At 37.1% G+C, this 27,806-nt stretch overlaps 1 protein-coding gene across 2 annotated transcripts; it reads right to left on the bottom strand.

Annotated features, from left to right (window-relative positions):
- Positions 1–5,646: 5,646 nt before the first annotated feature.
- Positions 5,647–26,803, bottom strand: LOC109007771 (DExH-box ATP-dependent RNA helicase DExH5, mitochondrial). Of its 2 annotated transcripts, none has more exons than XM_018987605.2 (19): positions 26,230–26,803; positions 21,938–22,092; positions 21,753–21,840; positions 21,138–21,383; positions 17,819–17,914; positions 14,110–14,298; positions 13,816–13,975; positions 13,603–13,733; positions 12,339–12,506; positions 11,970–12,242; positions 11,665–11,859; positions 10,347–10,550; positions 10,137–10,206; positions 9,878–10,026; positions 8,333–8,638; positions 7,782–7,841; positions 7,551–7,703; positions 7,062–7,172; positions 5,647–6,826 (listed from the first exon to the last, which is right to left on the bottom strand). In XM_018987605.2, the coding sequence occupies exons 1-19, from the start codon at positions 26,629–26,631 to the stop codon at positions 6,365–6,367; spliced, it is 3,618 nt and encodes a 1,205-aa protein (XP_018843150.2). In that variant the 5' UTR covers positions 26,632–26,803; the 3' UTR covers positions 5,647–6,364. The 2 variants fall into 2 exon arrangements, with proteins under 2 accessions (XP_018843150.2, XP_018843168.2); XM_018987623.2 differs by lacking the exon at positions 26,230–26,803 and adding an exon at positions 22,299–22,318.
- Between the last annotated feature and the right edge of the window lie 1,003 nt (positions 26,804–27,806).

Below are 27,806 nucleotides of genomic sequence, written 5' to 3'. Positions count from 1 at the left end.
TTTTTTCCTTTTTTTTTTTTTTTTATAAAAAAAGCCTTGATATCTTCCTTGCCATTAAAATATGAAATATGCATGAAAAAAGCTAGAATATTACACCATCACTAAAGGTTGATACACTAATTAATCATGATATCCTACCTAGTATATATTATATATATAGTGTATAAATGATCTCAAAATTAATTAACAAGCATCATGCACAACAAGTAAGCGGGGTCAAGATCTCTTCAAGTTTTTATTAGAGTCTTAAATGATATAAAGATAGGAGTTCTGTTACATACAATTATTTTTACATATTTTTTACGTACTCTACTAATATAATTAATCAAAATAATTATTTTATATTAAAAAAATAACGTAATCAATTATATTAATAGAGTGCACTGCAAGGAGTACCCAAAAATGATTGTCCAAAAAATTTTGTGAAATGATAGATATATGAAGTAAATCGTACAATATTTATTATTTATTTAATGTTGTCATAAATATTTATATAGATAACGTACAATAAATTTAATAGAGCCTACTTCATATATTTTTCTCTTTCACTTGATTTGAGGAAAACATTAAAATTTATTGGTGTCACAATTTAACAACAATAAAAAAAGAAAAATACTGATATATATGCCAGTCCAAATTTGAGAGCTCATGATTCAACAGGCCCAAAATGCTTTATAGTACAGACGAAGTTCAAAGATGAGAGCTCGCGCCCATCATACATATACGTAATACGTATATATACACGCATGCAGCTGGCCTGAGCAAGTGTGAGTAGGAATTTTTTGCATTTTCTGCATCCTTTTCCACGATTCTTTGATCTGATAATGATATATATGCATGACAACACATGAAACTCACTCGCACCAGGTAAAAATTTGGATTCTGAAAATTAATTATATTCTGTGGTTATTATATATATATATATATATATATATATGCGCGCATTAATTTGCTGCATGCCTATCTCTTTCTCTGCTGAAATAGTAGTACACTCATATGCATGCAGCATGGGTCCTGTTTCATGTGATATGTGGGTTGTTATCTCTCTGTGTTTTTTTTTCTCCTGAGCATGTAGGGTTCCTACCTGAGATCGATCCTGAAATACAATGATCATTTGGTGAAAATAAATGCAAAAGAGATAAATGAATTGTTGGTAGAATAATCCAGCTAGCTCGCTCGCTAGCTACGAGAACATTACTCTTTCATGCATGAGTTGTTCCACTTCAGAAACCTTATAGCAGTAGTCATTATGGAAAAGGGCTCCACCTCGGCCAACCACTTTGCACAGCTCATGTATTCGTGGCTTTTGTGGCTGCATGTCTAGTACTCATCATCTCCACCTAATTAACTATTCTTTGATATTAATGATCATTTAAATGATTTTTAAATTAAGAAAATATCCTAATTGAAACGTCGGATCATCTAAAAACAGAAAGAAAAACATGATGATGAAAGGTCAAAGAAAGTTTTAATAATATATTCTATTCTTTTTTAAAGGAATTGTGCGGTACTTACATATTCTACGATTGTATGTACCATTACTCATTCATGATTTCCTTCCTAAACAGTAACTAATTTGTTTTGACCTTTCGTGTTAATTTGGTCTTGAAATAATGCATTATAATTTGGAATGTACAAAACCTTAAATACTGATCTTGTAAATTGAAAAAAAAAAATGTCAGCATAAGCTTCATTAATTAACAGCTGATCATCACTACTATATATGATGCATGCTGCATGCTGCATGCATTCATATATAAAATTATATATATGTTAACACGATGAAGTGATTAATTAATATATATTTAAACTCTCATGTACTCTTAATTATGATCTGAAGTAATATTAATTATATTTACTAAAGTTCCTCCAATATGAGTATGTGAATTATTTTATTGTACAAATATCATTTAAAAAGTAAAATATTTTTACGTAGATTAACACTAAGCTGATCAATATGTATCCGACACGCTAGCTTCATATATATATATATATATATATATATATATATAAAATATAATATAATTGAATCGAACCCATAGTGAGTACTGACCACCTAATTTTAATATTTACACGATAATCATGCACGTGTATATATGTGAGAATGCAAATTAAGTTTATAATTAAATATATATTTAATGTTGGAAATTAAACGTACGCAAAACAGTTTCCAAAAGTCCGTAGCATATCGATCCATGTATGATGTACGTACCCCAGACGCCGGAGTTGGCGGCTCTGTACGTTAAGGATTCCTCATGAGCATGTGGGATCATTGGAGATCATGAAGATCATGCTCATGATCATGAATTATATATACATATACATATGTATATATATGTGTGTATATATATATATATATATATTCACGAGATCACCCCAAGAATCATGCATGCATGTCTTCGACATCGATCCAAGAGTCGTCGCAGACTTGTCATATATAATTAAAACCCTGCTGTAAAATGAACATATATTCCATTTTTGTTCTCTCTTTTATGTGTATATATCAAGAATATATATATATATATCTCTTGATCTCTCAGATATTCCTCTTTCCTTTAATCAAATTCAGGAATCGGGATATATATATATATATACACACACACACAATCATTTTATTCGATTATGAACATCTGCTTCATGGTCTCTGTTTGAGCAAGAAGATACGATGATATATATAATTCGAGCTGGGGATGGATCGGGTTGATTGATAGAAACAAACCCATGTAGCTAGCAAAGAAGAATTATTATCACAAACTTACATGCATATAGACCAAACCTGGGTACTGTTTAATCAAAATGCTTTTTTTTTTTTTGTTTTCTTATCTTCGATCCCTAGCTGACAACTCTTGCCACTTTTAACTTAAAATATTTCCAAACAGCTATGGCCCCTCTCCCCCCCTCCTTGATCCAGCTTTTTAAAGTTTTTTTTAACCTGTAGCTTGATCTCTCTCTCTCTCTTGAGTCTCTCTCTCTAATTGTCACGGGATTCACAAACCTCTGATCCAACAATGTGGCTCCCTTTGCATATAGTCCACACACTTTAAAAATCTATAATACAAAAGGGGTCCCCTAACCCTACTGTCAACTCCAATTTGAATATATGGCTTTTAACTTTGGTCAATTCCACTCTGCTCCTGACCTCCAAAGTTGGCCCGACACCCCCGCAACAATACAGCATGACGACGAGGACGCATCGTCACATGCTCTGGGGTCACCATTTTTTCTTTTTTTCTTTTTTTTGTGGGGTGGGGAGACATGATGATTTCCAGCACTTTGTAATTCATTCATGCAGATCGATCAAATAAAACACCAGAAAAGTAGTACTTGTGAAAGAGCATAAAATGCTTAGACAATAACACATTTGCACTCAGTTCTGACTTGTAATCTTCCTCTTTAATACCCAGCAATTGCTTTGTTTAATCATCGAGGTCCGAAATTTTCGCTACGATTCAAGGACATCATGGAGGGGCAGAACTTCCCAGCCTGTCTCTCATATCTCACATATATATATATATATATATTTATATATGAGTCAGATTCCCCGTTTTTTTTTTTTTTCCCCACATTATTTTACCTATTCAATCAGTCATACGGCCCCGACAGCCAAATCAGTGTCGCATTACGAGGTTGGTCACAAATTTTTACTAAGAATAGAATATTGTGGAGACAGGTTGATCAGCAACGTTAATCGTGGTCGATCAGGCTAAGAAATTGGCCCTCCATTTTTTTTAATAAAGGGCAACTTGGTGGTTTAGATTTGAAGAAGCTATTTTAATGGTAGCAGTTCCTTATAGGACAAAAACCATGAGTACCCTAGCCTTGGGAAACAGATTCATGTTACTTTATAATAATAAGATCATGAAACAAGTCTTTGGGGTTAGATTAGATCTCCCTCTATATATATATATATAAATATATATATTATATAGTACTACTATTCATGTTAACATTTCATGCATGTAAGCTTGCCTGTTATTGTTATTATTCTAGTTAACACTCCTAAGCTGATCACTCTTTTTTCTTTTTAATTATATGTTTTTTTTCTTTGCAAGATAACTAAGCAATTATGTAAGAATAATGATATTTCTAGAACGAAAAATTCTTCTCATCAACTAATATTCACTACCTCACACTCCATATCCCGTAAAAAACACCCTCCACAATCTATGAATAAAAAAGGCTATAAGTAAGAGATGTGAAAATGAACAGTGACTGATGCATATAATTCATCTTCTACAACTTATTTTACAACCTATTTAACTACCAACTAATGCAATTGTATCACTTCATTTAAAACAGAACTGCGAAAAAAAAAGTTGTAACAAAGAAAATAGATGATTCATTATCTCCACCATCTGTAATATATTAGTTTCTATACTTCTCTTATGTTACTGAATTAGTTATGTTTCTGGACTATTTTACTGCTGTAACCTCTTATGTTTATGGAATGAATGCATCAACTACTTGCTGAGAAAAAAAAAAAAAAAAAAGATTCATTATCTACTATATATAGTACTGTTACGTAAAAAGGATGGAGAAAGTATTTCAAGAGGCGGATCGGGACGTAAACATCACATCACTTCTCAAGTTGGAAATTAGAGAATTTAATCGACAAGAAGTTCCCTCAGGGCCTCACCACCTGATCATAAACGTACAACATGAAGACAATTGGCAAGGCAACACGTACAACTATCCATGTCGAAAAGCACCGTACGTGTAAAAGCTGCATAATCTTTAGAATCATGCATGAACCTACTTTCTTGAGATAGATCAAGATTATTGAAGAGTGAGAGATCTAGTATTAGCTCTAATCCTTTCCCATACGTAACTTCATCACAAATATCGCAACAATATGCGGTAACTTCATCAGGAATTAATTATCATGAAGAGTACTTCTCGAGCTTTTTTTTTTTTTTTTTCTGCAACATTAAATAAATCATTGGAAAAAGGCATTAGTTTGCAAGTTGTTTGTTCAAAAGATATCTTCTTTCGAAGTTCTAACTTTCTGGCATATAGAAAACCAGAAATGACCTTGGAGTAGACAAGGAAAGGAAAAGAAGAGCAAGTGATATCTTTCACATCTTGTCCGTAAAGGGAACAACAAATTTCTGGAAGAATGCCATATGCATGCATTGACCAGTGTCTAATCTATCCTGAATTGCCAGCCACACAGCCATAACATAGTTGGAGCATCGTCTTGTTGTGCAAAAAGACTATGTCATTGATCCTCGATCCGTTGAACTGTACGTGCTGCACTGCAGCCTAGCTAAAAAACGAAAAGAAAATGCATAGGGACTAGGGAGAGGTTCAACTCCAAACCTTTTCCACTCTAAACAATAAGAAAACATCATCTAAATGGAATCCTATGGTTTGGTATATCAGTTACTTCTAATTTTGAACATTACCCATCCTCAAACAGATGTATGATGATTGAAGCCTGAGAATATTAATGACAATGCAATTTACTTGTTATCAACTCGTTTTTTCTGTTTAGTGTATATAACAGATGATCAAAGATAGTCCCTTTGGACTGATGCAACAAAATCGAGGCTATTGATTCACTCCAACTATAGGCCAGATTGCTTTGAAACAAACAAAGAAACGAAAATCAACCCATGCAGCCAAACCCAAGAGAAAATCCAACCGAAAAGAAACACCAACAAATGCACAGGAAGCCGAATCCATTGGTTATACACACATTGCACAGAGCAATAGACGGTCAGGCTTTTTTTTTTCTTTTCTTTTCTGACATCAGAAACTACAAGAAGTTGGAAAAGGAGAAGATAAAATGATATCACCCGTAAAAAAATACATGCCTACTCATTACTTCTAAAGTAATAATAATATACAAAAGTGTACATTCTCAATTATATATCTGTGCTAAAACCGGGATAATTATCACTGCTAGCTCCTCCTCCCATCTGTATATATTGTCCATTGATGCCATGTACTAATTCCCACCAAGCCTGTCCTTGACCATCTCTACAGGCCACCATCAATTGTCCCCCAGTGTAAGCAAAAAGCATGAAACGAACAAAATAGGTCGACTGCATTCCCCTCGACTTTATTCGGTCTGCTGTAGCTCTATCACTTAAAGCAGATGATACAGTATCATTCAATTAAACAATGTTCTTTCATAGTGAAGTATGCCCAAGTCTGACTGCTTATAGGACAGTATGCATATCACATGGTCAAGTTTCACTGGGTCTTTGAAGTGACTGCCATCTTATGTTTTCATTTTTTTTCCGCTTTTCCAGAAGGGAGAGGGGGGATCTTGATCCACATGACTATGTTGCAGAAATTCGAAAAAACAATTCATCATGGTCATCGCTTTCCCGGAAAGCCCTCACTCAGTCTCATTAGATTAACCATGATCCTTCTTGCTTTTCTTCAGCAACATTGACATATGATTTATATACTCATTGCCCGCTTGGTTTCCACCCATAAGCCACTGAAGAGCCTCAGCCGCAGCATCTTTCTCCGCACTTTTCTTGTTGTTACAAGGCTGACCCATAATTTGCATTCCATTAAACTCCACGGTGGCACGGAACTGGTTGTTCTTCAGTTGCTTAGTTTTGTAAGTGGGCGCAGCATATCCAGCCCTGGTGATCAATGTTTGTAGCTGACTCTTAGAATTATCACCCCCAGGTCCACTTTCAATTCTTGACACTAAGGTAGGCTTTGTTGCGGTAACAGATGTCTTTGAGGACTTCAGGACCTGGCGGCCAAATACAAACCTGCCATCAGATCCGTCCTCTGAAACCAGCAACCGCACAGCTGATAGGAGCTCATGATGGGTGTGTATGTCCATCCTGGGATACAGTAGCTGCCCATATTGACCAGGGTCAATTAACAGGATCAATAACGAAGACATTACATGTCAGCCAGGAAACACATTTTACACAAGAATAGAAAGGCACATGTTTAGAGCATGGAACTAGGATTTCAGAAGAAAATTTTTTTTATAGGTATAAGATTTCAAGAAGAAACTGATGAAATATAGAAGGAATCCATAAATTCAGGAAAAACAAGGATATGCTTCCCACCCAAGTTTTACTTACTTTGTTCTGAATCAGCTCATCAAGTTCTTCCCTTAAACTTAGATACATGTCTGCTATAGAAGGATTCATGAAGAATTCAAGATATCCACCCAGCATTTTAAAGTGTCCATCCTGCCAAAACAGTAAGACAACACCGATATATTAAATGAATAGTCCTGAAAGCTTATGCAGTTGAGCTGTTAAGGAACGGAGCCAAAAATGTATTTAAAGCTTACACCAACAGCCCTCTAATATAGGCTACACTACAACCCTTGCAACCATGATAGAACGTAGGCCTAGGCCTTGCACATGCAAATAGAAGAGAAGAAATGTAGGAGCCTAGACTTGAGCCAAAGACCTCTCGTTCAAGCAAGGATCCAAAACCAAGTTTACACCAGCAAAATCATGATGATGACGGCAAATGGCAACAATAACAATAACAGCCAATGGACAAAAATGCAAGGACTCGTGTCTTCTTGTGCTATAGAAATCGACAACTAGACAACTTACAATATCCCCTCTTGAGATGCCTCCACCAAATAGGAGAAGCACTGAATCAGAAACAGCTGTTGAGTCACGGAGGAAAACAGAATTCACTTTTATCTTCTCATTGAAAACTAGCCATGGATAAGGAATTTTAGATTCCCGAGCATTGACTGAGTTCTGGGCAAATGAAAAAAGAATGTGAAAAACAATGCAGAAAACCTTATAATACGTTGATATAAAGGAGGAGAAAGTTACCGAATACAGAAGCACTTGGCCATCCTCCATAGTTTTCAATGAAAATGACTTTTCATTGTTCTGCACATGCATCTATGTTAGTACATCGAGACTTACAACAAAGGAAACTAATCGGGTTATACTGATTGGAAGAAACAACCAAATCATCTTCTTAAAGACAACAAATAATTAATCTAGTTACAAAAGAAACAAAGAGTTCAAAGAGGCCTAGCCAAACCATTCAATCTATTCATAGTTCACTTTCTTTTTTGCTTTTGCATTCATGACATCATGGAAATATTCAGACAATGCCTTCTAAGTCCCTAATTGCATCACCCCTACCCACCCACCAAAAAAATGAGGAAAGAATTGTGGAGAACGGAGAAATTTAATCCTAAGTGTTTGGTACACTTCCAAGAGATAAAGGAAGAATGAATATGAGGGTTCATCAAAGCACCAAAAAATAAAAAAGAAAGAAAGAAAGAAGAAAAACCGCCGATAAAAGGAATAAAAGAGTAAAAAATTTTACAAAAAACAAAGCTTAAGAAGATATGGTAAAACCTATGACTAACCACAACAGAGCAAATTCCAGGATACAGTCCATAGCAAATGACTGCTCGGATGAGATAATCATCATGACTCCAAGCATTGTAGGAGGCAGTATTGCCATCAACCAAGCCAGTATCCTTGAGCAAAGAGAAAAACTCCTTCCTAAGAGAATCAATAGCTTTCATTGATTGCACTGATAGAAAATTTCTCCAGCAGTATTCATATCCGGAGTTATCTATTTCAGCATCTTTCCAGCCCTCATAGGCCCGAACAAGAGCAAGATGGTCACTGTAATCTCGTGAAAACTGAGATTTTGCAGCCTCTGCAAGCTGCAAAGAGGAAAACAAGCACATTCTATTCAGCTTATTTTCCAAGCATATAAGCAACAATTACATTACACTAATTGCCAAATAGGCTGCAATTTTACTACATTCCCACCACCATCTCAGCAGCCACAAGCTACTTCAACCAAGATGGTTGTCATTTGTGCGATTAGCCTTTGTGGCCAAGTGCCTCTGCCCACTTAGAAGGGGGAGATCTGGGTTCGGTGCTGAAGTAGAGAAGGTACAGTTTGAGATTTAGAGAGAACTATCCTATCATGTAGCCAAATTATGGTGCTTGACAACAAACTCTAACAAAAGAAGAAAAGTTTTGGAATTCCTAAACCAGCTCCTCTATCACATACTGGAGTATGATACCCCATATGATAAAGATAAGGGTAGGTAGTGTATAGGATCCCACATTGCTTGGAAAGAAGAAGATCTTGCTCTTTATAATGTTCCAATGAGTCTCCAATTGTATCATTAACTAGTCCTTTTGGAGTATAGGTCATGTGGTTTAGACCTTCCATTGGGACATTACAAATGGTATGAGAGCCTATCCTAACAAAAAATGTGGGACATGAGCCGTGCCATATACGATGGATTGGCCCGACAAGGATATTTAGAATTTAAGAGGGGTAGATTATGATACCCTATATGATAAGGATAAGGGTAGGTGGTGTATGAGATCCCACGTTGCTTGGGAATAAGCAGTTTTTGCTCTTTATAATATTACAATGGGTCTCCAATTGTACCATTGACTAATCCTTTTAGAATATAGGCTATGTGATCTGGGCCTTCCACTGGGGCATTACATGGAGCAAGAGTCCAATAATATGTCCACGTTAGCGTGAACGGTATAAATACTTAATATGCAATGATTCTCTAGTAAATCCCAAACAATAACATAATACTTTAGTCCAAGTTTGGTATCCAGTCAGTAAGCTGCACAGTTGGGTTTGACAAATACAGAAGGTTCTCAGACCACGGGGGCCGGAGTGCTTAGTTTTTTTCCTTCTAACTCTATTTTTTGGATAATGAGCATGGGTTAGCTGGATCGTAAATTTTGTTTTCTCCTTGTGAAAAGACAAGGACGCATATACACATAATAAAAGACCGCATGAGGCTAATTGTTCTTATAATAGCACACAAGTGTTATACGCGCTATGTATGTAATGCATATATACACATCTAAGGAAGCACGTGTGTTAACATATCTCATGATTTTCTGACGGAAAGCCAACTTACATCCTTTTTATCAAATGGTGTTAGAAAGGGATCTCTGACACTAAGGCCAGCAACAATAGTCAATACTGGATCCAGGCAATTGAAGATAGCACCTAAGATGAGCATCTTGCCAAGTTTTGGCTCCATTGGAAGCATAGTCAAATAGCGCCCTGTCAGTGACAAGGACCGCATGAGGCACATGGTTCTTATAATAAATATCTTGTTTACAGAAGTTTGAAGAATTAAGATGGATAGGTAAAAATCAGATTTCTCCACCCACCCAAGACTGTCAGATTTTCTTTCTCATCCAGGGCGCCGATAATTTTTAGATACTCGATAGCATTTTGAACCTGCAAACAATCAGAAATCAAACCAATATGTGAAATGTAGTAAAAACGAAATAACTCACATGAAAGGAGCGTGACAGAAGATTCCTGTAATAATTGCCCCAAAATAAGATTTGAGAGAAAAATATCAAGATGACTATTACCGCTAGTAATTCTGGTGATTGCAAAGCCCTAGACAGAAACTCAGAGATGCTTCCAAGTTTCAAACTTTTTATTTGCAGACAAAGAGACTGCAAAGGCGTCCTTAAAATTTCTGGTAATTGATACTCTGCAAAAGCGTCATAGACACATCTAGGATAGAGGTGGTAACACTCTCCAGGTTGAACACGACCAGCTCTTCCTCTTCTCTACAATATTTTGTTTTTGATAAGTAAGAGATAAACTTTATTGATGTGAATGAAATAGACATGTACCAAGTACACAGGAAGTATACAATAGAACACCTAAATACATTCTATGAGCGATGAACTAAGGATAAGAATTCATGAATATCATCCCCGTTTAATACAATAGCGGAAAACCAAAGCAATAAAGAATGTAGACCACTTCTCTACAATATACAAGACATAGACAAACAGAACATATTTTAATCAAACCTAACGGTCCAAAACTTTGAACAGGTAGTAAGACAAACAAAATGTCATAGTCCACATATGAAGTCCCTACTACTGAACACCAAGCAAAAGCCAAATTTATGTTAAATGTCTAAATCAAATTAGATGCACACTAACATACAGGAAAAAAAAAACAATCCATAAGCACTAAAAATGATCTCATTCCTCAAAGCATGCCAAATATATGTTAAATGGGGACCATGGAACTCCATTTGCGATATGTGGCCACATTGCCCAAATCTTAATGAAACAAGTATTTCATCTGTACATTCGATGTGCATAAAATTGTCACATTAATCGATCTTCAATATAAAGATAACCAACTCAATTTTACAACTCAGCCAAATGCCAACGTTCTAAAGTATGACAGGCATGCCAATCAGACACCTAGACATGAATCAGGATCCAACAAACCTATGCAATCCAGCTATAACCGTCCTTCATTGTCACTACATTCTCTCTCTTTTCCATGAAAACCCGTTAAATGAAACATGAATTCTTCAGGTTCAACCTCTTAAGGATTTAGGTAATATTTGTGCTCGTCATGAACCACGGACATGAAACAACACAGAACTAAGGAAGTTACTTTCTTTGTTTCTAGTAGGAAGTGCCATTATAACAAAGTATAATGCCATTTCACACTAATCTGCTGACAAGTGCTTTCAACATGAAGGAAGCCTTGAACAGAAGTGGATAAATAATGCGAAAACAAAAAAAAATAACAATAATAACTACCAGAATCAAACAAGTAAACAACTTCAGAGGTTTATTGAAGAGAACTAATGCAGTGCCATCACATACTATCTCCATCTCAGGGATCAAACCTTCAGCCAGAACATAACCTTACTTGTTGAGCAGAAACCTTGGAAATCCAGGAAGGAAGCAAACAAGGAGTGTTGTTCAGTGCGTCATAAGATGTCTCTTTAGCTTTTCCGCAGTCAATAACAAACACAACGTCGTTAATAGTAATACTTGTCTCAGCAATATTAGTAGCAAGCACTATTTTCCTCACTCCATCGTCAGGCTCATCAAATATTAGCCTCTGCATGCATTCCAAATATTATATTATCTATAAAAAAAAAAAACACTGCAAGAAACGCAATACAAGTCAATCTGTCTGACACTACATGAAATTTATGAATTGAGATTTACCTGCTCTGAACTGGCCATAGACCCATGGCATGCTAGCAACAAAACCCGGCTTGGATCTCCTAAAAGTGGATGAGCTTGCAGCTTATCTCTGAGAGAACTTATGTCATCCCAGCCAGTCATAAAAACTAGGATAGCACCGGGCTTCTCATTTTCACATATGTTGCATAGAATATACTCTATTAGATTAAACCCAATACAATCAGGACTCCAACATGACAAAGATTCCCGAGTCTGGTGGCTGTACTCCTTAAAATCGGCTGCTTTGAGAGCATCCTGATAAAATACTTCCAAAAGGAAATCAGAAGAAGACAGAAGAAAAAATAACATAAAAAATTCCCGGCTAAAGTACCCAACAAGCATGTTGTATACCTCAACCACGGAAGCTATTTGGCTCTTCCTCTTTCTTGGTGCTTGTTTGCCCATTTTCCACATCTTTTCTTGACCATAATCATCAATTTGGTTGTAAGGGGTCAATCTGTAACCCGTCATTTCCAAAATATTCTCCAGGAAATGAGTTCGAACAGGATATGTAAAACCCTAATTAAAAACAAAGTGAGAGGAAAAAGTAGAGATATGAGACCCACATCACACTAAAATAATCAGAGTCTGCAGAGGGAAATAAATTTCACCAGGAAACAAAATCAAACAAATGGATGTTCACCAGACAGGAAACAATGCCTTGCCTGAGTCTATGCCATAATACCCACACTAAAAGTAAATGAAATAGAATACCAAAACGACATCTACTAAATCCTATTAATGCCCAGAGTTAACAAGTTTGAATGGTGTTAATAGCTGGTGGAACTTTACTGTTGGATGGCTACCCATTTCTAATTCTCTAACTTTTAGCTTCTAGACTTTTCTTGATCTCATTATTTTCTCTAGTTAGGTGTATCTGATGTGTATTTCTTCGTGTGCTTGGGCAGTGCATTTTGGTAATCAATTTTTTTCTTTGATAGGCAAAATAAAATTTAATAGAAGAGATTTAAAAAATAAATAAATAATTGGCCATCAATGAAATTCATGTTACTCTCAGCAAAAGACTTGGGATACTCATAATCCAATCAAAATATACACCTGAACTTGATCATCATTCAGTTGTTACTAATCTAAAAAAATCAAAGCACAGAACTAACTCAACCAAGAAATTGGCTAGCCAAACATCATGATGGTAGAGGTAAGCGAATCATGATAAAAGCTAATGCTCTCACCATATAAAAAACTGGCTCAAACCATTAGGAACACCAGACAAATATTTTATATCAACATGAGAAGAATGCAATATGAATTTTAGAAACAAAAACATGCCATAAAAATAACAAAAAATTTGGATCATTTGTATGCATATAATCAGAAGGATCAATCCCACCAATCAGTAACTAACATGGCTTGATGAACATAAATGTAATTACTTACTCCAGCAAAACTTAATCCATATAGATAAATGATAGTAAGGTAATAACTATGGATCAGAGTGGACTCCAGTGGAAGTATAACAACTGTAAACTTGGAAACTGAAGAAACAAGGGTGGCAACATGTATATCCACAACCATCCCTAATAAAATCATGGAAACGAAGGGATCAAATTGACAAGGGAAGGAAATAACATTGCTCACTGGCATTTTAACGTACTGGGATGTGCATTATCTGAGCCCCAACAAAGTAGGACGAGAAAAGCTCAGCATCAAGGGTTGCACTCATCAGAATTAGCCTAAGTTCTGGTCGACGAGGAAGGAGTTCTTTTAGGACAATAAGAAGAAAATCTGCCATCAAATGCGTATCATGGTTGTTAGAAATTACACCTCATCATTTTAAAATCAAAGACTTGATCAAGTCCAGATCTACCTTCATTCATTCCACGTTCATGAATTTCATCCACAATAACATGAGTTACACCTTTCAAGTTTCTATCAACAAGCAATCTTCTCAACAAAATGCCAGTGGTGCAAAAGAGAAGGTGGGTGTCCCTCCCTTTCATACCTTCCAACCGAACTTTATATCCCACCTTTGAAGAAGGAAGCCAACAAAATAATAACAATATGAATTTCATATTAAAGAGAGAAGGGAAAAAAATAACCAATAACTGAAAATAGTTTGGGCCAGTCTTCAGAGGAAATTGTATTTAAAACAGAAACTCACAGATTCACCCAATTTCTGTCCCCTCTCTGTAGCAACTCTTTCAGAAACGGACATAGCAGATATTCGTCGTGGCTGTGTACATATAATGCTACAAGCAGCTCCACGAATAGATTCTATCTCTGACTCTAAAATAAATTGGGGAATTTGTGTGGTCTTGCCACAGCCAGTCTCGCCTGAAACAATTATAACCTGTATAATAGAAAATTGTACTCGTTTAAAAAAACATATATAATAAGTAAACCTAAATAACTTAATATTGAATTCTCCATACAGGCTAGGCTAAAGGGATTTTTTCTTTTCCCTTGAAATGTTCCACGGGCTGTGGCCCACAGGCCCGGCCCTGATTTATTTCCCTCACCTGCATCTGGCCCTTTTCACTCGTGAAGCCCACATAGGCTTCGACACTTGCTCATTGACCCATGAGCTGTGGCCTCCCTCCTTGTCCATGCATTGTCTCATGACCTAGACCCAGGCCCAGGCCCAGGCCCAGGCCCAGGCCCAATCCCACCTCTGCTTCCTCCTCAGCGCACCATATCAATAAGTGTACTTGCTCCTCAGAGCCTCCAATTGTGCTTGCATTTTTTGCAAGGTACTATGCACGCCATTCTTTGACAAGCTGACAAAGGACCTGCCACCACCTCCTTCCCTCTACATACATACTGTACTAGTGAGCTAAGGAACCGTATTTGTCTTCTGACCGTTACTACGAGCTGCCCTTCCACCGAATACGCCACCCTTGTACTGTTCCCAAGACTGCACTGACACCGTCGACTGCACCAGTGCCTCGCTATATGATTGATTCCGCTTACTGGTCCTCACCTCCGGTAGCCTCTGCAAGCACCCACCTCCATTGTGAGTCGCTCCTTTTTCTTCCAAAATGATCTCTCTCAGCGTAGCTGCCAATCTCCTCCAACCCCTCCTCTCCACATCTTCCAGAATGAAGATAAAGTTACGTCTTCCACCCCCACCATATTCTACCAGCGCCATAAATCTCCCATGGGCATTTGAGCACTTCTGTGCTATGAAGCTTCTATCACCCTCCCTTGTTGTCGCATACAACTCCTTCATCCCACTCCTCAGGCTTTCTCCCAAGGTTCTGATAAACCCTTGCACCATCACTTTCCCAAGTCTTATCTCCTTCATTACCTTCCAACTCCTCTCTGTAATGAGCCTCCCTCCTTCATCAAAACGAAGGCTTTTGATGAAATAACTATTCTTATTGGAGCTCCCACGATCTTAGTTAATATCCTACACTTTCTTTTCAGTCTCAGAGCTCGCCTTTAAATCCCACAAACCTCATCGGATTGATGAATGTACGGAGAGAAAATTTTGTTTGTACGGTACACAAATATCTATTGGCATCACTATGAAGAATTATATTGATGAACAACGATAGGCATAGCCCATATACATAGGAAATATACAAGATAAACAAGTACACTTGGTTGACAACCCATACAAGGAGAGGTCAATTATATTCTCTCTGTACAGGACTCAATGGGTAATGCCAACAAAAGTTGAAGAGCATTTGTACTGGACATGGATGTCCTACTGGAAAAAGTCTATTTTATTCAGGCTGCTGCATGGCTCTACATTATGCTGACCATTTGGACAGTACAGATCAACTAAAATATCAATGGTGTTAAGTTCTAACCTCTCTATGAATAAGCTGAAATCCATCTTTTGATTGGATGACTTTTTACCAACATCTTAATTATGTTCATTTCGACTTAAATGATATTTTCAATTTCAAATAACGGTCACTAGGAGAGCCTTCTATACAAACAGTGCCCAAGTTTTCTCCTATTTCTATTAAAATTTCAAAATACATATCAAAATGCTGAACAAGATTTTATGAAAGATTTTATCAAAATGGAACGACTTCTTCACTCGGGTGGGAATAACTTTGCCGAGAAGGGTGATTAATCTCTTAGGGCTCGTTTGGGGAGTGGGATGAGATGAAAATTTTGTAATTAGTAGTAAGATGCTTGTGAATAGTAGCGAGATAGTTTGAGTTAAGTATTTTTTGGGTTTTGGGAAATGCGAGAAAAAAAGTTGAATAAAAAATATTATTAAGTTAAAATATTGTTAGAATATAGTTTTATAATATTATTTTTGTTTGGGGATTTGAAAAAGTTGAATTGTTTTTTATTTTGTTTGAAAGTTTGGAAAAGTTGTAATGATTAGTTTGAAAAAGTTGTAATGATTAATTTGAAAATATTTGTATTTGAATTATATTTGGGAAGGATATGAGATGAGATGATATGAGAATTTTGGGATGAGATCTATTTCCAAACAAGCCCTTAGCTTCTTGGAGAGGTCTTCAGGGTAACTCTCATATTGCAGCAATATGGATGGTGGTCTCAATATGCTTATGGTGGCACATTTGGAGGGAAATGAATGACAGAAGCTTCGAAAATCGAGAACGATCAATGGAAGAGCTTAGGAAATTGTTTTTCAATACTTCACTTCATTGGTCGGTTGTAATTAATTTCAATGGAATGAGTTTCCACGAATTTCTTGTATCACTAAACTAGCACGCTAAGGCGACGCTTTTGTATATGTCCCGTATACCCGGGCTTTTGCCTATTCTTATGATCAATAAAAAAAAATTTACCAATAAAAAAAATGAATTTAGACAAACCAGGGTCTTGACCTCTTAAGAGAGATATGGTTCTTTTAATAGCAAGTAAATTCCTAACAAATTCAATAAGTATCCAAGAATCTCTATTTTTTTTTTAAAAAAGGACTATCTATCATAGAACCATGCAAAAGCAAACCAGGAGTCGGCAAAATCTAGTTCTCAAGTATTGTTGAGAATGTAAAACTACTTCCCATTAAAAGTTAAAAAATAAAAAATAAATAAAAACCAACAAAGTTGTACTAATTCTTATGAGTACAGCTGCATACTAGCATCTAACTAATCTTACAGGAAAATTTGTTTAAAAACAAAAACAAGAAAAGAAAAGAGACTTGGGGGTAGATTTACAATAACTCTCTTTGCTTAGGGGTAGATTTATCTTACTTATAAAAAAAGAAGAGAAAATAATAAAACTGTGAAAAGGAGAAAAGAACAACAAATTCAAACATCGCCCTACTTTGTGACACCCAAAACAAGAGGGGACATTTTTATTCTTGAATATGGAAAAATCAAACTAAAGCATAGTCCTTATCTATCGTGGTGGAAAATAAATTATTCAGTACTGACTTGATCCTCTTCAAGGCACTAAATTATGGGAAAAAACATCTAGTTACAAGCATTTGACCTTTTGATAGCATGAAATGAAGAGACTTCTACTGCTATGGTGGCTATAATGAGAATAATATCATTTGTGCCAGGAAGGCTTTTCCCAAAACCAAATCAAGAGAAAATCAAAATTTTAACTAACATAACCCTAGCTTGCCTCTACAATAGTCCCTTCCTGCAGCTTCATGTTTTTATTATAAGTAAAATAAAAGTGTATCGAAACAAGTAAACAAGCATTGCCCAAGTATACATGGAGTATACTAAAGAGAACACCTATTACAAGTTAGGCAATAGAAAGTCATGAATAGTAGGTCCATTCGGTAAATGACAAAAGCCCAAAGAAATAAGGTATGAAAAAAGAAACTTCTGAGGTTCACGTTGAGAAGGCACTTCAGTTTGGAGCCATGCAGCTAGTCCAAAAAACAAAACAAAACAAAACAAAAAAACTAAAATCTGACCCACCTGATTTTGTGAAATAGCTGTCAGCAATGCATCCTTTTCTTTATAAGCAGGGAGACTCTGACGAAATTCCAGCATTTTTCTACCTTCAGAAGATTCCTAATCAAAATAAGAAATAAATATATCACAACACTTCATCCCACAATATTTTGTGAAAGAATACTCAGGCAGGAGTACTTGTAAAAACAATGAATGTTCAGGAAGAAGATATAGATTATCAACAGATCTGCCAACAGCCTGAATAAATCTGTAAAGTCTCACATAAAAACCATCCTTAAAGAAAACATATTATCTTGACATCATCTAGACATCACGAATTCCTAAAATGATTAAAAGAGCCAGCTAATTCAAAAACAACTCCACATAAAGCAACTGGGCCACTCTTACAAACATATGAACCTGAGAACAAATAATGAATCTGAGTCCCACTTGATCAAACCACGCTTCCACTAAGTTCCTCAACCAAGAGGCCAATAATCAACCAACAACCTTAGGTTGTATACTAAATGTTACTATTTTTTAATTATATATTACTCTTTAGATATAATGCAAACACATTAAAAAAAGTTTATAAAGACAAAATTTTAATAGTTGGCAATACATAATTAGGTTTATTGCCACCCTATTAGGTTTGTAAATAATGTAAAAAGGTCAAGAAAATCCTGAGAACTGAAATAGGAAAAACATTCATTTGCAGTCATCAATGATAAAGAGTTCTAAAAATGAAATCCTTTGCCTCCTCCACAATCTTCATAAAATCCACAATGCTTCGATCATGCCCCTCCCTCTAAAGGCATCAAATTAGTCAATTTGTGATCATTTTCCCAAAGTTTCACTATGTTAGCTGCCAAGCCATCCTTTCTAAGCCCCTTCCCTACTGCAAGTATCTTGGTATACTCATCTGTCTGCTGTAAAGCCTCCACCGGAAGAGATACAACTTCCCTGCTGCTCGTCAATGGTGTCTGGCCAAGATATGCCAGAGATCCAACACTTGGTGGTAGAGAAAGGTCTAGAACCCTTTCGAAAACTACTGTCGTCGGCTCCTCCACCGTCATCGTTACCCTGTGGGCAACCGTCGAGGGTTCCTCGGCTGGTCACGAGGCTCCCGCAGACTTTTTCAGTGAAGATGCAAGGCTCCTGCCAATAGAGGGTCGTGGATCAACCCCCCCCCCCCCTTTCTCTCTCCAAGCTTCCATGACGACGCCACCATCTCCACTTCTAATTTCACGGGATTGCACCAGCATCAGAACCTCCCTGTAGGAGCGTTTTTACGGCTGAAGCACCACCACTGATGGCCACATAGGTGCTTCTCCTCTATTATGGCTTGTGCTTCTCCCTATACGCGAACTCCCACAGTGCCTCCACCATCCTCCTCCATCCTTTACCCTCCGTCTCTTCGGGTATGAAGATAAAACTAAGCCTGCCGCCACCATCATATTCCACTAGCACCATGTTACGACCACGAGCATTTGAGCACCGCTGCGCTATGAAGCTGCGATTGCCCTCCCTAACCGTGGTGTAGAAATCCTTTTTTCTCCCTTTAGACAATCCTCCAGTGGTTTAGCAAACCAATGCACCGTGGAGAACCCCCATGTCAACTTATTCATCACCTTCCAACTTCTCTCTATAATAAGCAAGAAGCTTCCCTCCTTCACTAATGAAAAAACTTTCGATTCTATCACTAAGTCTTTTGAAAACCCCATCCTGATCAAACCAAACAACTCAAAACTCAAACGTAATCCCGTCATTACAGACCACCAAACATCATTGGAGAGAAAAAATTGTCACTTTTCATCGTCTGATTTTTGGTTGTATGGAGAGAGAAAGGCATGTTGTCTCCTCTGAAATGTCCCCAAGTAATATAAAACTTTTAACAACTACAGAACATAACAAGAGGGCCCTCAAAGAACAAAGATGATCCTAATTAGTCTCGCTGAAAATATAAATATCATCAGCGAAAAGAAGATGTGAGACCTTTATGCTCTCCCAAGAATCATCTCCCGCCAAAAAACCTGACAAGAAACTCCCATCCACCGCCGCTTCAATCATTCTACTCAAAACATCCATGATAAGGACAAAAAGAAAATGAGACAGAGGATCCCCATGTCTCAAACCATGAGAACTATTGAAGAAACCAACTAGGGAACCCTTCACCAAAATAGAAAATCTGACCATCGAAATGCAATGCTTAATCCACAAACACCACTTCTCTCCAAAGCCATATCTCCCAAGTAAATATAAGAGAAACTCTCAGTTAACATGGTCATATGCCTTTTCCATGTCCAATTTTACAAGAATACCAAAGTCGCCCAATCTTATTCTACTTTCCAAACATTCATTAGCAATTAATACCGAATCTAGAATTTTTCTACCCCTGGCAAATGCATTTCGTGATTTCAATATAATCTTTTCCATCACCACACTCATACGATTAGCTAGAACCTTCGAAATAACCTTGTACGCCCAATTGACCAAACTGATTGGGCGAAAATCCCTCATTTCCATAGCCCCCACCATTTTAGGGATAAGGGCAATAAATTTAGTATCAAGACTTTTCTCAAATTTCATAAACAAATGAAATTTAAGAAAAACCTTCATAACATCCTCTCACACAAGATCCTAACAAGCTTAAAAAATGCCATCGAAAAACCATACAGACCTGGAGCTTTATCCCTTGCCATTCCTCCAACCACATCAAGAACTTCCTCTTCTTCAAAAGCTCTCTCCAACCACTCCGCTCTCTTCAAAAGTTTCATATTTCTGGTTTTCATGAGAAGGTATCCATTTGTGTAAGACCTAATTTGTTTGGCTTGATTGGTGAATGCAAAACTCTGCAATATCTATTAAAATACTGAAACAATTCAAAAGTGTTTGATGTTGTTCTTACCATCTAACTATTTGTTGTGTGACATCTTTTTTAAACCTTTTTTGGGGGGATAGGGCATTGTTTCAGGGAGCCACCATCTAGTTCAGATTCTACCTTTATGTCTCCAATCAGTTGAGAGGTAAGCTTATGAAAAGGTAAGAGATGAAGCAAAGAAGTTTTAGTATGCTTAAATACACATGTAAGGATACAAACAAGTGATGGTATAAAGATGGATTCTTTTTATCCATTTCAAGAGGATGTGTTGCATAGCCAACACTATTTGTTTCCTTATTTCTTTCCCTTTAGCTGATCTCTTTGTAATATTTTATACAAAGTATCCTGTCATACACGGGAAAGACATCCATGCTTCTAACTTCTGAAGTAAAACTTACAAAGAGTTTATTCGGATAACAGCAGAAAGAATCACAGTTCTAGAATTGTCAGGGTAAAATGAACCTGCCAAGCTTGTTGCTGATCCCGCAGTAGTAAACTTCTCCGCCAAATAATTTTCTCCATAACAGCCTTACTCGCTGCCAGTGGCTCAGGTTGCTCAAAAAGCCCTTCATCAGTGGCAATACTACAGCTACTGCTCGATCTCGAAAATGATAGATCTGGAAAGTTTTCTCTAGTCTTAGACTTTTGAGAGAGGTATTCTCCTAAGTAGGAATCAACTCTTCTCAGCAACCCAAGAGGCAAGGTCACCTGTCAAATTATTAAAATCTTAGTTCAGATTCTTAAGAAACATGAACACACCTTTTTCATAAATTGTTTGTCAAAGTTGCCAATGCACACATTTTAAGAAAAGACAATTAATATAATAGCCTGAAATTTTTAACACAACTTTCTAAATTGTACCCTTAAAAGTGTATGTCGAAAGAGTATGAGAGGAGAGTAATGGGAGGGAAAAAAAACTTTACCCTTTTGGACCTGAACAAACATCATGGAAGAAGAAAAGAAAACAAAATAGACAACATTTTGTACCCTACAATGTACATTAATGGCAGTATAATGATGCATAAAAAAATGCATACAGAAAGGGGCAGCAAGTGAAACAGAATTGTGAGAAAATACCTCCCTCTGCGGACGTTTGTCATCCAGATCAAATCTGTAGTTCGGCAGCGGGACCTTACTAAAGACAACAACTTTTGCATACAGATGGCTGACACAGATAATTTCATTTTTCAGAAATTTCACTTTATAGTAATTAACAGTAGACAAGCTGATTAAAACTTCTATTCTGGTGAAGCAAAAGATACCTGTAAAGCCCCATTCTGCTTGCCAAAGCTGATATATGTTCAAAATCATGTCTATCCTTTTTCTCCCTTGAGACCAACTCTTGCTTCTCCTTGTCATGTAAAAACATTGTTAACTTTCGTCTCCAATCATCGACGTTATTAGAGTGGGAAGCACCCTGAAAAGCATTGTAAAAACTGTTAATACATACATAAGCAAGTATATACAAAGATCTGTACACTTAACAACTCCTCAAACTCTCAAGAACAATTAAAGGGCCAATGAGCACCGAAATGGCATGACATGTATGGCAAGATGCAAAGAAAGTAAAAAAAAAAAAAAAGCAGTATGCTTCCTGCATTTCAACATGGAAGAAACACTTACAGCTTAGGTGTTGTTCTTGTATATGTCCCATATACTTGGGCTCTTGCCTACTCTTATGATCATCTTGTTTACTGATAAAAAAAAAAGATTCAGAACACCATTTCCTCCTATAGAAAGTAGAAAGGATAGCCCTAAATAATATGGGAGCCATATCAAACACGGCAGAAATTGATACATTTTCAGAACCTCTCCCCCCCCCCCAACAAAAAAAAAAAAAAAAGGCTCATGGTTAGCCAAAAACCTTCACTAGCTGATCAACCTAATCATTTTTTTATAAGTAAAAGTCAAATTTTACCGATATAAAAGGAATCTCCTAAGTACAACGATAGTATACAACGAACATGCCTAATTACAACTAGGTACTAGTGAGAGATACAAGCAAGTCATGAAGACTGTCTATATTACAAATAATGGCTGAAGCCCAAGAAAGTAGGTATTGTAAAAAAATTGCTTCAGCTCATCCAAAGAACGCTCCATGTCTTCAAAACCCCTCTTGTTTCTCTCCAGCCACAAGCACCACATAATGTAATGAGGGATCATTCTCCACACAGCAACTATGTGGGCATTCCCCCTAATTCATGTCCAGCACCTCAGAATATCCCTAACTCTTCCAGACATAACCCAAGCCACCCCGGTCTGCTTAAGGATCCCATTCCATAAACACATGGCCACCTTGCAATGTAATAAAAGATGATCCACCGATTCCCCGTCTCTCTTGCACATAAAGCATCAATCTAGGATAATGAGACCACGTTTTCTCAGATTATCCGAAGTGAGAATCCGCCCAAGAGATGCAGTCCATAGAAAGAAAGCAATCTTAGAAGGTACCTTGCACTTCCAAATAGCCTGCCAAGGAAAACTATGATCATTAGAAAAACTTAAGAGAGCCGTATACAAGGAGCGCACTGAGAATTTTTTATTTCCACTTAGATACCAAATCATCCTATCCTCCATCTCATTGCCCATCAACATTGCATATAACGAGTCAAAGAAATCAGCAAACATATCCAACTCCCAATCTTGAGCCGCTCTCAAGAAACTTACATTCCAATGGACAGCCCCATTAGATAATACCACTAAATCAGCCACAGCAGCCTCTTTGTCACAAGAAATTTGGTAGAGCATGGGGAACACCTGCTTTAGAGCCCTTTCACTACACCAGACATCATGCCAAAAATAAACATTGTTACCGCTTCCAATTGTGAATCTAAAAAACTTGGAGAATCTTCCCCATCTAGCTCTAATATTTTTCCACAATCCCATGCCATGTGTCCCCCTAACTTCCTTAGAACACCAACCCCCCCGCATACTCTCATACTTAGAATCTATTACTTCTCTCCATAAGCCCTCCCCTTCCCTATGATATCTCCACAACCATTTCTCCAAAAGTGCTTTATTGAAGACCCTCACATTACGCACCCCCAACCCATTGCATGGAATCAGCAAGCAAACTTTATCTATCCCAACCAGCAAGATGGAACTTAGTTTCCTCCCTAATGCTTCCCCAAAGAAAGTTGCGAAAATTTTTCTCAATACGAGAGGCCACACTTGCAGGTAGTAGGAAAAGGGATAGAAAATAGGTAGGAAGGTTAGATAAAGTGCTCTTGATAAGAGTTAATCTATCACCCTTGGACAAGTATATCCGTTTTCACCCAATCATCTTCTTTCAATTTTTTCTAACACACCATCCCAAATAGATTTTGTCTTGAAAGCAGCCCGAAGACCGAGGAATTTCAAAGGCAACGAAGCAACCTTACAGCCCAAGATATTCGCCAGTCATCAGCAAAGAGAATGTAAGATATAGTAACACCTCCCACTAAAAATCCAGCAAGGAGGCCTCCATTAACCGCCGCTCTAAACATGCGACTCAATGCTTCCATAACAATGACAAAGAGCAAAGGGGAGAGGGGATCCCCTTGTCTTAATCCCCTAGAGCTATTAAAGAATCCTCCCGGTGCTCCATTCACCAAAACCGAATAACAAACCGTAGTTATACAATGCCTAATCCATGAAATCCATCTATCTCCAAAACCACACATCCCAAGTAAATAACACAGAAAATCCCAATTAACATGGTCATAAACTTTTTCCATGTCTAGCTTGCACAAGAGCCACGGTGTGCCCTCCTTGATTCTACAATCTAGGCATTCATTGGCTATCAACACCGAATCCAAAATTTGTCTCCCCTTCACAAACACATTTTGAAATAATACTAATCATAACAGTACTAATGCGATTGGCGACCACCTTTGAGATAATCTTATACACCCCATTTATGAAACTAATAGTACTCATGCGATTACGATGATTATACACCACATAATCATCATAATCCATTCTCTGAACACAATTGTAAATAATATTATTTCAAGATGATTAACATTATCCACCTTGTCTGGTTAAAAATGTTATGGTTTGCAGCCTGCAGGACTTGTATTGCATTTGTAAAGACGATTCCAGTGGAAGTTACATGTCACGACACTTCACATGAATAAGCTAAGAAATGTGCCACTTGAACTTTACTCATGCTTTGACAAAGATTGCAAGCTGAAGTTGTACCCTAGATGTGTGTGGCTTCAGGAACACCATCACATTGAAACTCTATCATGAGTATGGTACGGTATCCTTTGAAAGCTTTCTGATAGTTTCTTTATTCTTACTTGCTATTAACTTTTCAGCCAAACCAAACAAGCTTCAGACGTAACTAAAGCAGAGCTGGTACTTCAAACATGCATAACATGTAGAAAAAGGGGAAACTTCATTCAGAAAAGCATATTAACCTTTGCTGAAGAGCTTTAACAGTAGTCAAATGAAAACACTGAACTATGAATCTTTACAGACAATTGGAGCCTATATCCAATGCCTCCTCAAGCCAGCCCATATCAGAAGACTGTGCTATAGAACAACCCAACCAGGTGTAATTACTTTGCCTCTTCAATTAAGACACAGGGATTGAGCTTCAATTAAGTTCAGGCCAGTCTTAGCTTAAGAGCCCATAAGAGAACGTCATTTTCAAATCTAGTATACTCAGGGCAATGTGAGGCTTTCAGCTCACATTCTCATCAACTTAGCTCATTCCCTTGGAATATCTATCAACACTTCCTCCCATGCTGTGATTTTTTTTTTTTTTTTGGATAAGTAACTTCCGTGATGTGAATAGAGTAGATATTTATATATTAAATACCAAACTTAATGAACCATCTAAGAAAATAGCCCCTGGCTGTTTTTGCATCCTAATTTTCTAATTTGTATTCATTGTGTCATCTCTCATGATTCTTCCTCGATTATATGTCCATTGTGTTTTGGCAGCTACAAATTTCACTCTGGACGGAGCCACATGTTGAAAAGTGTTAATTTAAGGATGCAAAATAAAGGGATCACCTGGAAAGCATTTGTATAAGTGAGGATGGTGGCGTGGAAATCGAGCAGCCATTGCCCTCCAAAGTGCCACACTTGCTCCGTCCTCGGTCCAACAACCAAACCCACCTCGTTTAAGGCACGACGAAAAAATCCGGGCTAAACTACCAAGTATAGAGCCAACTTTGCCCAATTACTGAATTGAATACTTATAGTCACTAGAAGGTGTCCATCTCGAAAGCTGCACCGACAATGCCAGCCTTCTTCTAATTTTTGAATTTTAGTTCGACGTGATAATTTTGACATAACATGTAAGTTTGGTTACTATAGCGTGTTTCTATCATTTATCTTACGCTAGTAAAGATAATCCTACTATGTAAAATGCGGCTCTTTTATCACTCTCGAATCATCCTTTTATTTTTATTTTTTTTATGGTAATGCTGATCATAGTCGGACGAAAATGGGACGGGAGTAGGTGGAAGTTTTCAAACAAACAATAGCTCAGTCAGTCAAAGTCAAAGCCGAAAATCACACCAAAGAAAATAAAAATAATAGAATGAAAAAGAAGTCTTACCGGCTGTGAAAATGACTCGAACTCGCGATCTGAGTCTTCCTCGGAGACCATATCATCGCACGCCGAGTTGTTCTGAGAATTCCCCTTGTGGAGCTGTTCCTGCTGCTGATGATTCTGGGCTTGAAAGTGAGGCAGAGCACCGGCTCTAGGGTTTAGAACCGCGCTTTGGGCTTCGCGGAGCTTGGAGTCTATGAGAGCCGCGGAGGTGTGATTCGGGGAAGTGATGACGGAGCGTAAGCGGTGGTGGGGAGGGACGTAAACGGCGCCGTAGGAGGACGGAGGCCGGTCCTTCATTGAGAGGAATGGAGGAAAGAGTGAAGGTTTAAGGGCTCTGATGAGCGAAGTGGAAGAGAATTGTGGGGGAGGGAAAGGAGGAGCTTGGAGGAGAGAATAGGAGAGCATGCAACTATGCAAGTTGGGCCGGCGTCGTCACAGTTATGGGATAGGTGATTACAGTTTGCAATGATTTTTGGTTCGAGAGTGTTGAGAAAGAAAGTGAATGTGGGTTGGGAAACGGTGAGCAAGAGGAGGATCTGTTCTGGTCAAGTGCGGCTCTTGCTGGTGTGTGAAATTTGTCGACGAGAGAGAATCCACGCCATCTTGGCGGGTCCAAGTGGAAATCCAATTATTTTCTTTGTGAAATGTTATTTACAGTTATGAATTTCGTATAATTATTTTTTAAAAAATAAATAAATATAAAATTTATATAAAAAAAATTAATTTTTTATAAATGAATTTTATTTTTTTTAAAACGATTATATAATATTTATATATTTTACGACTGTATGTAATATTACTCTATGATTTTAACTCAATATTTTCAAGAAAATAGATTATATTTATAGTCAGATAATTTTTTTCAAAAAAAAAAATATTGATCTATATGGAAAAAAAAAATTTTATTTTAAAATTGACCCTATTCTTTTAAAAAATGATCATGCGCCGTAATGCACTCCACTATGTAGCATTATTCTTTCAAGAAATATATTTACCAAAAAAGCTTAGAGGTTATAACCGAAAGATAAATGATATTTATAATCATAAAATGCACAAGTTGCACGTTGTATTCTTTTTTAAAAAAGTGAATAAATATGAAAATCATATGAAAAAAATAATTTTTTAATAGTAGACTTTACTCTTTTTCAGAAGGAATGTATTGCACTTGTACAATACATAATTGTAAAATAATTACTACAAGGGCATTGTCATCCCTATAAATATGATTGACTCTAAAAGAAGAAAAATTTATAAACTAGAGAACTATTATCGCAAGTATCATAAATAATGCGAAGGAAATTATAAATCGATATTAAACTATTTTACCACAAATTCCAAAGGGTTGGCTTAAGTGGTGGAAGTCTTGGTCTTGGGGTATCGCTTCTTAATGTTCAAGATTCGATACCCTATGGGTGCAAACAATCATTTGAGGCCACACTCCATATGAAAAACCAGTGACTTATCAAGTTTTGTGTATGGAAATTTTCGAGAGTGCGGTGTACGGAACTAGGATTTGCTCTGTATGGATGTGTCTGAAGGGCCCTGCCTTGAAGAGGTCCCCGTAAAAAAAATAAAAATAA

This window comes from Juglans regia, chromosome 13 (genome assembly GCF_001411555.2).
Source record: "Juglans regia cultivar Chandler chromosome 13, Walnut 2.0, whole genome shotgun sequence".
Lineage (NCBI taxonomy): Eukaryota > Viridiplantae > Streptophyta > Magnoliopsida > Fagales > Juglandaceae > Juglans > Juglans regia.
This window is presented reverse-complemented; position numbering and strand designations above follow the sequence as displayed.

Coding starts and splice junctions, on each gene's coding strand:
- LOC109007771 (XM_018987605.2), bottom strand. CDS start 26,631: ATGCTCTCCTATTCTCTCCTCCAAGCTCCTCCTTTCCCTCCCCCACAA. Junction 14,299..17,818: donor CAGCTATTTCACAAAATCAG/GTGGGTCAGATT, acceptor TCTATTATACAG/GTTATAATTGTTTCAGGCGA. Junction 7,173..7,550: donor GCATCTCAAGAGGGGATATT/GTAAGTTGTCTA, acceptor CTGTTTTGGCAG/GATGGACACTTTAAAATGCT.